This window comes from Oryctolagus cuniculus, chromosome 1, assembly GCF_964237555.1.
Source record: "Oryctolagus cuniculus chromosome 1, mOryCun1.1, whole genome shotgun sequence".
Taxonomy (NCBI): domain Eukaryota; kingdom Metazoa; phylum Chordata; class Mammalia; order Lagomorpha; family Leporidae; genus Oryctolagus; species Oryctolagus cuniculus.
Window position 1 is genome coordinate 184,395,818 of NC_091432.1, and position 12,569 is coordinate 184,408,386.

At 42.8% G+C, this 12,569-nt stretch overlaps 1 protein-coding gene across 1 annotated transcript; it reads right to left on the minus strand.

Annotated features, from left to right (window-relative positions):
* Positions 1–1,875: 1,875 nt before the first annotated feature.
* LOC100354910 (interferon omega-1-like) lies at positions 1,876–2,463 on the minus strand. The gene has a single exon (XM_002708061.2). It carries the CDS (start codon positions 2,461–2,463, stop codon positions 1,876–1,878), a length of 588 nt encoding a protein of 195 aa, XP_002708107.2.
* Between the last annotated feature and the right edge of the window lie 10,106 nt (positions 2,464–12,569).

The following is a 12,569-nucleotide window of genomic DNA, read 5'->3' on the forward strand; positions in this document are numbered from 1 at the left end:
CTGATCTGAACCAGTCTCAAGGTCTTCCTCACTGACAAGTCTAGTGAGGAGCTTTTCCACTGGGTCCCATTTAAAGAGCAAGAGGAGCCTTTCACACTGAAGAGGTCAAAGATTTGCTACAGCACCTCAAGGAGGGCAGTAGTGTCCTCAACCTTTTGGAACTGGCTCCATCCAGCTTTCCTCAGGAAACCTGACTTCATTCATGTCAGTCCAACCGAAAGGAAGAAATAGTTTCTTCATTGGTCTCATAAGCATGAAGCTCCCCTATTATTCAAACCTTGGCTCTGAGGCAATTCACAACCATGGAAGCAGGTGGGGATGATGCAGAATATCACTACTACCATCAATAAAGAGATGGAGGAGGTCACTGGAAATCTCATGGATGCTACTGGCCCAGCAAGTGTGAAGTTCAGCTTACAAATGCATTGAAGATCTTCCACCATTAGTGTGTTGAAATCACAAAGTATTTTTCATCTTCCAGAAGTGTTGCATCTAGAGCAAGTGTGCAGGATTGTGATGGACTTGTCCTTCTTTTTCCATGTTTTCTTACTGGAAATGCAATAGTGACTCTTCCCAGTGTCACCAACATTTCTGGTAAAATTACTTATTTCTAGTTACAATGGATGTGGGGACTCAGATTCAAAACCAATATCATTTTTATGTTGTTCACATCCGCCTCACCTCAAAAGCCATTGTCACATCAATAGTGACACCCTCTGTTATGAAGTGACAGAGTGTAGTTTGATCAATATGCACAAAGTCCCATACTCTGACCTCTCACTGTCCCTGACTCCTGTATTTTGGGCAAGCCATGGGATACAGTCAGTAAGGTAATCCTGTCTGTGGCAGCTGCAAGTGTCCCCAAAATAATCCTTAATATTTATTTCCCTTGCTTAAGAACTACCCACATTTTCCATAAGTGAATGTGATAGAATAATAAGAGGAGACCTTGCCCTTCCTAACCCAAGAATCAAATGGTTTGACAGCCTACAGATGAATATAAGAAACACATTCTTCATGCCCATGCACTCATTACCAGATATGCAATAAAAAATCCAAATTTATACCTCCACTCATGGCATTTGTTGTTAGTTCTAGAGCCATATCCAGCTTTTAGCAAGGCTTCTGCATTTACAAGTCTCCCAGCATGTTAGCTAGGACATCTAATATATTTTTCTTCCCAATATTATTTAGACCCAAAATTTCCACGGTATAAATGCTTATTTTTCTTTACTTCTTGTGTCTTAGACAAGTCCAATTAGTTAAAAATTAAAACATCTCTGTTATGTTTATTTCCAGAAAGAATGAATTTTTCAACATAGTAAGGACTGTGTTCATTTTATTCATGAGCATTTCTTGATGGGAAATCTACAGTCTGCCTCTTGGGTCATAAGTTTCTACATACAATGTGAATAGAATAGATGAATAAGTAAACAATATTATCATCCATTTTATAATTTGGTTTAGAAAACTAGAGATTAGATTTTGTTTCTAGAAAAAAATTCCAGACTTTCCTTTGATAAAAATTTATTAAATGAAATAATTTATAATTTAACAAAATGAAAGATAAATATGATTAATAAATTTTAATTAATAGCAAAATGAATGTTATATAATATTTAAATATTAAAAGTATGACAAAATGCAACAAAAATAAATAATAAATAAATATGCAATTAATAACCTCAGTGCTCTCATCTCTTAGGGTCTGATGCCACTGGAGCTAAGAGTATTACCACAAATATACTGGAAAAAATATTTGCTGAATTAATTCAACAAGTTCCCTGATGTGACTAAAGCAGAAAGAAGAGCCTTTAGAAATGACCAAATACACATGTACAAGTGTGATGGGGCGATCAGTCAACGAGAACCATCTCAGGATGACGCCAGGTCTCCATCCTTGCTTCTTAAGCTTTCCTGCAAGTCTGCTGTTGAGGAGAAGGCTCTCCTGATCTCCATTCTGACGAGTTCCCAGGCACAGCCACTGTGTTTCTTCTCGTCCAGGTAGAGACGGATTCTCTGGAAGTACCTCTTCAGCATCAGTGTTGGGCTGTCAGCCGTCAGGACAGAGTCTTCCTCTCCCATGGCCTGTACCAAGCAGGTCTCCAGGCCTTGCAGCTGCTGATGAAGGGCAGTGTGCAGTTCCTCCAGGAGGGTGTTGTTCCAGGCAGCAGAGGAGCGCGCTGTGTGGAGGAGGTTGAAGATCTGCTGCAGCATCTCGTGCAGGACAGACACGGCCTGGTTCTTCTGGAACTGGCTGCCGTTCACCACCTCCCGCGGGAACTGGAAGTCTCTTCTGTCCTTGAGACACAAGACAGGGGAGACCCTCCTCATCTGGTCCAGAAGCACCAAGGTCTTCCTGCTCAGTGGGACAGAGTTGTGAGGCAGGTCACAGCCCAGAGATCCAACAGGGCCATAGCTGCACAGCACCAGGGCTGTCAGCAGCGGGAGCAGCTGAGCCATGGGGAAATGAGGCTGCTGCTGTCCTGGCTGAGCTGGGGTCTGGGTGAACCTTGGACCCTAGGTTCTCTGAAGACATTCTGTCTGTGCAGGGTTTTTTTATACCACAGAAAAGATTTTCATTTTCTGAACATTTCTCTATCTGTATTTTCACTTCCCTTTTTTGTTTTCATTTGTGTGTTCTCCATGTTGCCTAAGAAAATGACATTAGGATAAACTTTATGTGTTTTTTAAATTCCCCAACAAACTTTAGATGTTTTCCAATCCAAAGAAATACATATAGATTAAATAAAAACATGTTTGTCCTAAAATCAGGAGTAAATGTATATGTGCATGCAATCATACACACACACACACACACATATATTACTTTCAAAAATATATAAATATTGGGGCACATTGAGTTAAGCTTCTGTCTAAGATGTCAGCAGCCCATATGAGTACCAGTTCAATTTCCTGCTGCTCCACTTCCAATCCAACTCCCTGCTAATGTGCTTCGGAAAGCATTGGACTATGGCCCAAATACTTGGGCTCCTGCCACTCCTATGGGATACCCATATGAAGATCTTGACTCCTGACTTAGGCTTGGCCTAGCTCCAAACATTGTGGTCATTTGGGGAGTGAACCAGCTGGTAAAAGATTCTCTCTCTTTCTCCTTCTTTCCTTCTCTCTCTGTAACTCTGACTTTCAAATAAGTAAAATAAATCTTTGAAAAACTATGGATAAATGTTGATTTTCTCTGTTCTTGAAACAAATTTTCAGTTATGATCCTCAGCTCCATTTTCAACCTTCATATTACACACAGGCAGCCTGGTTTCCTCATTCATACAGGTTTGCGTATTTGGTTGGCAATTCCAAGACCATGTTTGGCAAATCAACTCTGGAAGAAGAACAGAGATTTTTTTTGCTGGTGTTTTTTTCCATAGACAAGGCTGATGACTATAAGTAAATGAGCTTCTCTGTTTTTCTTCTTTCTTCTAGAGCGCATTAGTGCAGGTCCATTGGGGCCACAAGGTCAGGACTAATGTAGGCAGCATACTTCCTTCTACCATCTTCTTACTGCAGAACAATAGTGCACCACAGGTTGTGACAACATTCAAAGCAGGAATCCAGGATGTTTTTAGATGCATAAAGCTGTACAGATTCCAATTCCAAGATAATGGGGCTGGCATTGTGGCTTAACAGGTTAAGTCACCACCTGTAATGCTGGCATCCTGTTTGAGCCTTGTTCGAGTCCTGACTGCTCCACTTTGGATCCAACTCTCTGCTAATGCACCTGGGAAAGCAGAAGAAGATGTATCCATGTGGGAGAACTAGAAGAAACTCCTGGCTTCTGGTTTTGGCCTGGCTCAAAATAAATAAAATAAATCTTAAAAAAAATCCAAGATAATTTATTTCCCAGCACCACCTCACTCAAGGGGATCACACTTGGCAACAGCCTCTCCTCTAGAGTGACAAAGTGTCCTCCACCCAAACTCCTCCAGACTCAACCCCTGAGAGCAGCCTCACCACTTCCCATTGACTGTAGAACTCCTTACTGAGGAGGGACTTGTTTCCTTGATGGCAAAACACTGAATCCTCCAGAGTCCCCATCCTTGCCTTTAGAGTGTGTGATGGAACCCTCACCTCAGCAGTGACCTCTGCCTCTACTCACTGACATCTCCTGCTATCAAAAAGCATCAGTACTCTTCGGATTCTAATAGAGACAGTTTTCTTTCCCCTAAGTATGTGGAGGAGTTTTCCAGTTATAATAATTTAAACTTTAGTAGTCAAATAATTTTTACTATACCAAATAGCTTCTACTTTTCAATTATTTCAACTACTTGATACCCTCAGAATTTGTGAGTTGAACACAATGCTGTGTCTCATTAGAAGTTCATCCGATTATTAGAGAAACAAGGGACCTTCTGGTGTCACTTCAGTCAGCATGACTCCATCAGTCTCCTTTGTTCTTCTCTGTCAGGTTCAGGCTCAGAATCCAGGGCTCAGCAGTCAAGCCAGAGAGAAATGGAGTGCTTTCCTTTAATAATTGATGATTCTTTAATTTTTACAATGTCTTTTTACATGATGGGTTAAGAGCAAGGTTTATCTTGCTATTATTATATTATGTGCCTTCCACTTTGTCCTAAGGATAATAAAAGCAAATGGAAGTAAAAGAAAGGCAAAGATGCTAATCCATTTTTCTCTATAATTTTCATTACTCTGGAGTATTTGTTTCTCATTTTAGTTTCCTAGAAAGCAAAGCTCAGTTGTTCGTGAGCAAAAAGAAAACAAAAATAACTCTGAGCACCCTGAATGTGAAATAAAGGAGGTGATCTAGGGTGACATACAGGCAAAGTGTAAATTAGCAAATTCAGAGCTGCACACTGGGGACCAGGGGCTGTGGCAGAAGCAGCAAATGGAAGCCATTGCCGAGGGGCACAAAGTTGGGAACGTGGGTGCTTCTGTCAGAGGCTCCAAGACGAGCCCTCCCAGGTCAGGGGAGAGCCCTCAGCTGTGCAAAGCACCCATCTGACTCTGCTTCCATTCAACCCACATGCGGTCAGTTCTGAGGACCGAAGAGAGAAGCCACATCAACCACCTCACAAGAGACTGAAAACCAGTCCCAGTCACTAGATCACTAAGGATAGTGGATGTTAGCCTTGTCTGAGAACTCTATCAGGTTAATAATCCTCCCAGGCAATGCAAAGAGTGGCTTGGGAAATCTAGAATTAAAACAGAAAAAAGTATATGATCCCAAAGATTTTGCTTTTATTCTGGGTAATTGTAATAATCATGGTATTAAAATAGTAACACTGAATTTTACTAAATGCCAACTGTGGACCTGGCACTCTTTTAAGGTCCCACAGATATTAACTCACTCCTCTCAAAAACTTTACTTGCACTTACTTATAAAACTGGTGGCCAGCGCCGCGGCTCACTAAGCTAATCCTCCGCCTTGCGGCACCGGCACACCGGGTTCTAGTCCCAGTCAGGGCTCCGGATTCTGTCCCGGTTGCCCCTCTTCCAGGCCAGCTCTCTGCTGTGGCCTGGGAGTGTAGCGGTGGATGGCCCAAGTACTTGGGCCCTGCACCCCATGGGAGACCAGGATAAGTACCTGGCTCCTGCCATTGGATCAGCGCAGTGCGCCTCCGCAGCGCGCCGGCCGCGGCAGCCATTGGAGGGTGAACCAACGGCAAAGGAAGACCTTTCTCTCTGTCTCTCTCTCTCACTGTCCACTCTGCCTGTCCAAAAAAAAAAAAAAAAAAAAAAAAAACCTGTTTGGAAGGCAATATAAATCAGGAAGTAAGAACTATTCCAAATGTACCCAAAAATCTTAAGGCTAGATGACATCATGGCTTGTCTAGAAGGTCCCATTAAAGAAAAGAAATGACATCAGATTTCCAGCCAAAGAGAAACTATGACCTTACATCAATAGAGTGTAGAGTGAACTGACAAGAATTCTGAGTTCCATCTCACATGCCAACATGTTCCTATTATTTTTTAGACATAAAAGAACATCATATAAAGGAATTAACTTCAAGTACTAATGAAAATGTAGATAAAATACCTTTTAAATTGTCCTAAGTGCAGTTGAAAATAATCTTATAATTTCTTCATCAAAACATATTTAAATACCATAATTGGCAATTAATTGGTGATTCTTGTAAGCCTTGTTATTTTGGCCTCTTGAGTTCTCCTGTGAGTTCAAGAATAAATAAAAGGCATCTAAAAATTTCCATTGATGAAAATCTCATTGTATGAACTCTGACCTCTCTTCTTCAGGTCCCACCTGATCCCACAGGAGACCGCATACAGGCCTTAATGTTCTTATTTCCAAAGATGACAACTCCATTTCTAACCTCAAGCTCAGGCTTGGCTTTGCACTGTCCAGTGAGAAATCTCTTCACATCTTTATCTTTCCAACCAACAGTTGAGATGTAAGTGTTGAAGAGACCTGATATATGACCAAGATTGAAGAATCTTATGTACTTTCTGTATGGAAGTGGTGACTGTATTTAAAAGGCTGCTTATAAAGGAGATGTTAACTTTAAGCACAAACTCAGCCACACTGTTTTGTACTTTATTTTTCTAACCTAACCCTAATAAAAATTCATAACCTCAGACTGAAATAAATGTATCATTAAAATCAACATTTTTTAAGGATTTATTTTATTTATTTGAAAGACAGAGTTACAGAGAGATAGAGACAAAGAGAGAGGTCTTCCATCCTCTGGTTCACTCCCCAGATGGCTGCAATGGCCAGAGCTGCGCCAATCCGAAGCCAGGAACCAGGGGCATCTTCCTGGTCTCCCACGCGGGTGCAGGGGCCCAAGGACTTGGGCCATGTTCTAATGCTTTCCCAGGGCATAGCAGAGAGCTGGATTGGAAGAGGAGCAGACGGGACTAGAACTGGTGCCCATATGGGATGCCAGCACTGCAGGTGGAGGATTAACCTACTGCACCACAGAGCTGGCCCCAAAAAAATCAACATTAACTCACTACATGATAAAGGTATTATTCATACTGGAAAAACAGTTTAGGTTTACAAAATTTAATCAGAAAGAATGCTTCCAAGAAAGAATCCTGGAAAGAGGAGAAGGCTACATGGGAATAATCTGATTTGAAAAGACAAAGGAAAGATTCCTCATCAAAAAAAAAAAAAAATGGCAAGAGCTAGTGCTGTGGCATAGTAGGCTAAGCCTCCACCTGCAGCACTGGCAGCCCATATGGTCGCTGGTTCAAGACCCTGCTGCACCTCTTCTGACCCAGCTTTCTGCTTATAGCCTTCCTCTCCTGGGAAAGGAGAGGAAGACGGACCAAGTGCTTAATCCCCTGAACCTGTGTGGGCAACCTGGAAAAAGCTCCCAGCTCCTGGCTTTAGATCGGCCCATTTCCAGCCATTGCAGCCATTTGGGGAGTGAACCAGTGGATGGAAGATCTTTCTCTTTCTCTCTCTCTCTCTCTCTCTCTCTCTCTCTCTCTCTCTCTGCCTCTGCCTCTCTGTAACTCTGCCTTTCAAATAAATAAATAAAAAGAAAGTAAAAACTTGAGGATTGACCTATTACCTAGCCCAGATCTCATTAATTTTGTGCATTATAGAAAGGAGTGAGTTGTTTTTACTATTATTAAATAGATGATTCACCCACATTTGTTCCTATGCCATTATTTTCATTAGGATATCCTTTAGATTTGAAAACATTTACCAAATTAGAAATAAAAAATTCTTCACTTCTTAGGCAATGCCCTATTTGTGCACCCAACATGCATGACCCAGGCAAACATGTGAAGCGTTTTCCTTCTGACTTTGGAACTCAGGCTCACCATCTGTGTGTGCCAAAGGTCCTCATGTTCCTGCTTCACGCTACTCCCCAGGGGCCTGGTCTGCTGTCTATGGGGCTGAATGTTTACCATCAGTGCAATGCAAGATAAGGATAGCTTGCTTCACATGGAATCCATGAAAGCCATGTGCTGACTTCCTCCACAGGCTCCCTTTTATAGGGAGGGTCCTTTTATAAAAGGGTCCCTTTTATAGCAAAATTTAAAGACATTTTTTTTGTTTGTTTATCCATTTCCTTTTTTTTTTGTATTGTGCAGTCTACATTATCCACCAGCTTCATGATAAATTGTCAAGCTCTGATTCAACAGACTTATAGACACTCACATTAATGGCAAATGGTTTTAATTTGTTATCTATCCATGTCTTGTGTTCCTCCTTCTTTGGACTTAATCCTTAGCAAGTGTTCCAAACTCTTGACTAAGTGCATCTTCTCAGTGCCATGTGCACCTTCAGTGAAAACAGAAAATGGATCCACCAATGTGCTCTTTTCTTTCTTTCTTTTATAAGATTTATTTTATTTATTTGAAAGACAGAGTTACAAAGAGAGGGAGAGAGAGAGAGGGACAGAGAGGTCTTTCATCTACTGAATCACTCCCTAAATGGTTGTCAGGGGTGGAGCAAAGCCAATCCAAAGCCAGAAGCCAGGAGCTTCTTCTGGGTCACTTATACAGGTGCAGGGGCCCAAGCACTTGGGCCATCCTCCGTTGCTTTCCCAGGTGCATTAGCAGGGAACTGGATTGGAAGTGGAGCAGCCACCAGCATCCATATGGGATGCAGTCACTGCAGGCCAGGGCTTTAACCCACTGCACAGCAGTGCCGGCCAGTATACTCTTTTCAATTAACTCACTAAATAAATTTTCACAAAGTCTTTGTTGCCATTAGAAATTGTGATCTTCCAATATGTATTGTACTAATATCTGTCCTGCTAGGAAGGCTCTGCCTCTACTTGCACATGCCTGTGCCCCTTCTGTCCAAATATTGCTTCTTTTTGTCTCATTTTTAAAGGAAGCTACATCATGCTTGTAATTTAAGAGATCCTTGGGTGGCATTGGCCCCATCACTAATTTTCCCTGTGCTGTGAGGATTGGCTTGTGTCTTCGGGAGGACACAGAAGTTTGTGGCAGACATCGGAATAATCCATTTCCTTTCCCGTATTCTGCAGGCTGCCATGTCACTCATGCCAGGGGCACTGCTATTGGCCAGGTTTCCACAGAATTCTGAGTTGTCACTATCCGTTTCAACTTCACCCCTTCTAATGGGAAGGATCTGAAGAAGCGGGGCACTCGAGGCTTCGCATGGGTATAGCACTATCTCACGAAGACCTGCAGTTCTTCCGGCACACGCATCTCACGTTCGCAAGCCGCGGTCGGCTTTTTCATGCTGTGCGCTTAGGTTTTCTGAGCAAATGTTGAGTCCCGCTCCTGGTGCAGTCTCTTCGTTTTAGAATCGGAAGGTGGAAGCTGCTAAACTAAACTGGGGCACAGAGAAGCCCCTGGGTTCTCCACCAGCTCACTCCTGTGGGCAGGGCTCCCTCTCTTCCTGTGCTTCTGTGTCCAGCGGAATAATCTTGAAGGCTGCACGGCGGAGCTTGGTAAGCAGGAGAGCCGAGGGGTGGCCGCTTTCACACAAATTCCAGCTGGTACTGCATGGTGACTCCCTGCAGGTTCTCCATGGGCTCCGGGCGCCCTTCCGACCTCCCGCTTCCCCTTCGTAAGACCAGAGGCGCCCGGAGGAACCAAGTTTGGCTCCGCTGCAGCACTTGTGCTGGGCCCGCGGTCGGCGCCGCGCTCCTCCCGCTACCCACAAGCCCAGCGCAGCGTTCTACACTGTCTTATCCTTAACAAGTTAGTAACTCTGGGATATAAACCAGGAAGCGAAAATACAGATTTTTCAGGGCCAGGAGACAATAGGAAGTCATAGAGTTGTTACGTTTAGTGTTATAATGGAAACAATGAAATAGTAAAGTGGCATTTTCAAAGCGGCAAAGAAAGGAAGGTTTTAGGACGTCACAGAGAGGGAGCCAGGTAAGTCCAGAAAAGCTCCTTTCCATGTGCCTAAAATGGTCCCTCACATTAGAAGGGGAAGAAAAAGGAAAGGGACGAAAATAACTCAATATAAAATTTGGTCTCCCAACTCCCCAGGCCCCCACCCCTCTGCCTTCAATTTGGAAAGAAAATTGGATATATAACCTGAGGCAAAGATCGGTGAGACCCTGCCTAAATTGAAGCCAGCCCCTGCTACTGAGCAATTCCCACACACACTTTCTGGTTAACTCCTTCAGTTACATCATGGAAGGTAGGGTAATATGTCCTGTCCGACCCAAATAGGTACTGCACAGGCTGTCAGTTAACTACTGAGTCAAGGTGGAGAGGATGCAAGCTGATTGGTCAGAGTAGTAGTAAAAATTTTCCCCCGATTCTAGCGTCAGGCAATGTGATCTGATAGAAGGAATTAATTTGTAAAATTGGCAACTTACTCCCCAGAGTTAGTGTGCCACCAGATTATTCCTGATTCCCCCCTGAAGTTCTTCACCCTGATTGACAGGCTCCTGTGCTAGTGTAGGTACACTGTGTAAAGGAGTGATTTTTTTTTTCAGGTCTACTGAGCAGGCTGGCGACCAGGAGTACATTTTGACCCTTTTCTCCCTCCACGTGGCTGCCATTGGCCAAAGGCAGCATGCGGCGCTTGAAGCTTGGAGTGATTTTTCCAAGATAAACGGCTTCTTCCCACATTCAAGTCAGTTCTGTCCAAGAAACAGCCTCTTTTCATCCTGGAGAAAAATCTGCAAGGAGACAGAATCTGCATAGAACAGAAACGTCTGTCCTCCAGAGTTGGTCTGTGTCTTTGTTGTGCCCAGTAGGCGGCGTTCTTCCTCTGTACCCTTAAATTTTAATGGCTCTTCCCCCACTACCCACTACTGCCCCTGTAAAATCTCTTTTCTGTTTCCTTCTTTCCTCCGCTAGTGTTGCATCATTGTAACAAGGGCATTCCCTCATTTCCACAAATACTCACAAGAAGAAAATAAAAAGATCTTTCACAGGGGAGTTTCTAAAAAAATGTAGAAATTTAATTCAACTTTTACTTTCAGTTGGTGGTTGTGTTTGCTTCAGAGAAAACTGATACCCGGAAGCCACAGAGGAACAAGAAGCAGCTGTATGACTGGGCAGTGCAGGTTAATGAGGAGAGAAGAGCACTGCCCACTGGGGATTTCTACATTGGGGAAGGAGGAAACTCTTGAAAAGAAAACTAGCCAGAAAAGAAGGGAGGAAGGAACAGTTCCACATAGGGAATCAGCCTCTCTATTGTATATCCTTCACCCTCAGTTTATTAGAGTAACCATCTCTCTGCCAGAGAGATACAAGCCACCATTTATAAGTGGACATAAAAATTGGCTGTCTCTGGTGTGAAGGGTGACCGTTTTTCAGCCTTCTCCAGGAAACTTCGCATAATTCTATCTTTTAGACTCTCACGTTTTTGTGGTCATTACCGAGAGACAGGTAGAAGAGTTCACTGTTTTTTGTTTAGTTTTGTTTTTTGACAGACAGAGTGGACAGTGAGAGAGAGAGAGACAGAGAGAAAGGTCTTCCTTTGTGGCCGGCGCTCTGCTGCCTCTCCTGGTCTTCCATGCGGTTGCAAGGCTCAAGCACTTGGGCCATCCTCCACTGCACTCCCTGGCCACAGCAGAGAGCTGGCCTGGAAGAGGGGCAGCCGGGACAGAATCTGGTGCCCCTACCGGGACTAGAACACCGTGTGCCAGCGCCACAAGGCGGAGGATTAGTCTATTGAGCTGCGGCGCCAGCCGAGTTCACTGTTCTGATACAGTCAATAAGAAACAAATAGAGCAGCTTCACACTTAGGTCCTCTCCCGCATATGTAAGCCATTGCTCTGAAAAGATACTCTGCTAAATGCTTTGAAATGTTTTAGCTTGTTTACTGCAACCGTTCTAGAATTATTCTCACCTTATTTTATCTTGAGAAAAAATGAGGCTCAGAGATTTTAGTGAAGTAGCCAAGACCACCCATATGTCCTGGACAAATCTTGGTTCAATGTGGAGTTCTATATTGCATGGTACAAATAATTGATTAAAATTCATATTTTGGAATTCTGTTAAATTTTAAAACATGCTTTGAACCCAAATTATTAAAGTATCTTGTTTCCTTGTCTTCCTTTTATTGTTTGATGCTACTTGAATTTTTTTCTGACACAATTAGATTTTCACCTAATTTTATTCTTTTCCTTGGAGGTTGGGAAACACATTCTCTGATCCAGTTTCACTTTCCCATAACAGAAAGGGATTGTCTCATACTATTAAATTCATTTCAACTTGGTTAAACATGCATTCTCAAGAATTTATGATGTTCATGAAATTGGTGCTCAAAAATATGATGAAATATAAACAGAAAGAATGTAAGGAATGATAGTAAAAATAGAAGAATTTTCAGCATACCCACACTTATGATAAAATGAAGTTTGCCTTTAATAACAACACTAAAATTATATTAGAAAAGGGAAAATTTGGTAATTAGATTATTAAAGTATACAATCTCTGAAATTTATTTTTTTAAACAACTTGTAACCAAAGGTGTCATCCCAAGGATTCTCACCAAAACAAACAAACAAACAAACAAAAACCACCACAGGGGCCAGCGCTGTGGTGCAGCGGGTTAAAACCCTGGCCTGAAGTGCCGGCATCCTATATGGGCACTGGTTCTAGTCCTGGCTGCTCCTCCCCGATCCATCTCTCTGCTGTGGCCTGGGAAAGCAGTGGAAGATGGCCCAAGTCCTTGG

Bases quoted from the DNA above. Each gene is read 5' to 3' on its own strand.
- LOC100354910 (XM_002708061.2), bottom strand. From the start codon at position 2,463: ATGGCTCAGCTGCTCCCGCTGCTGACAGCCCTGGTGCTGTGCAGCTAT.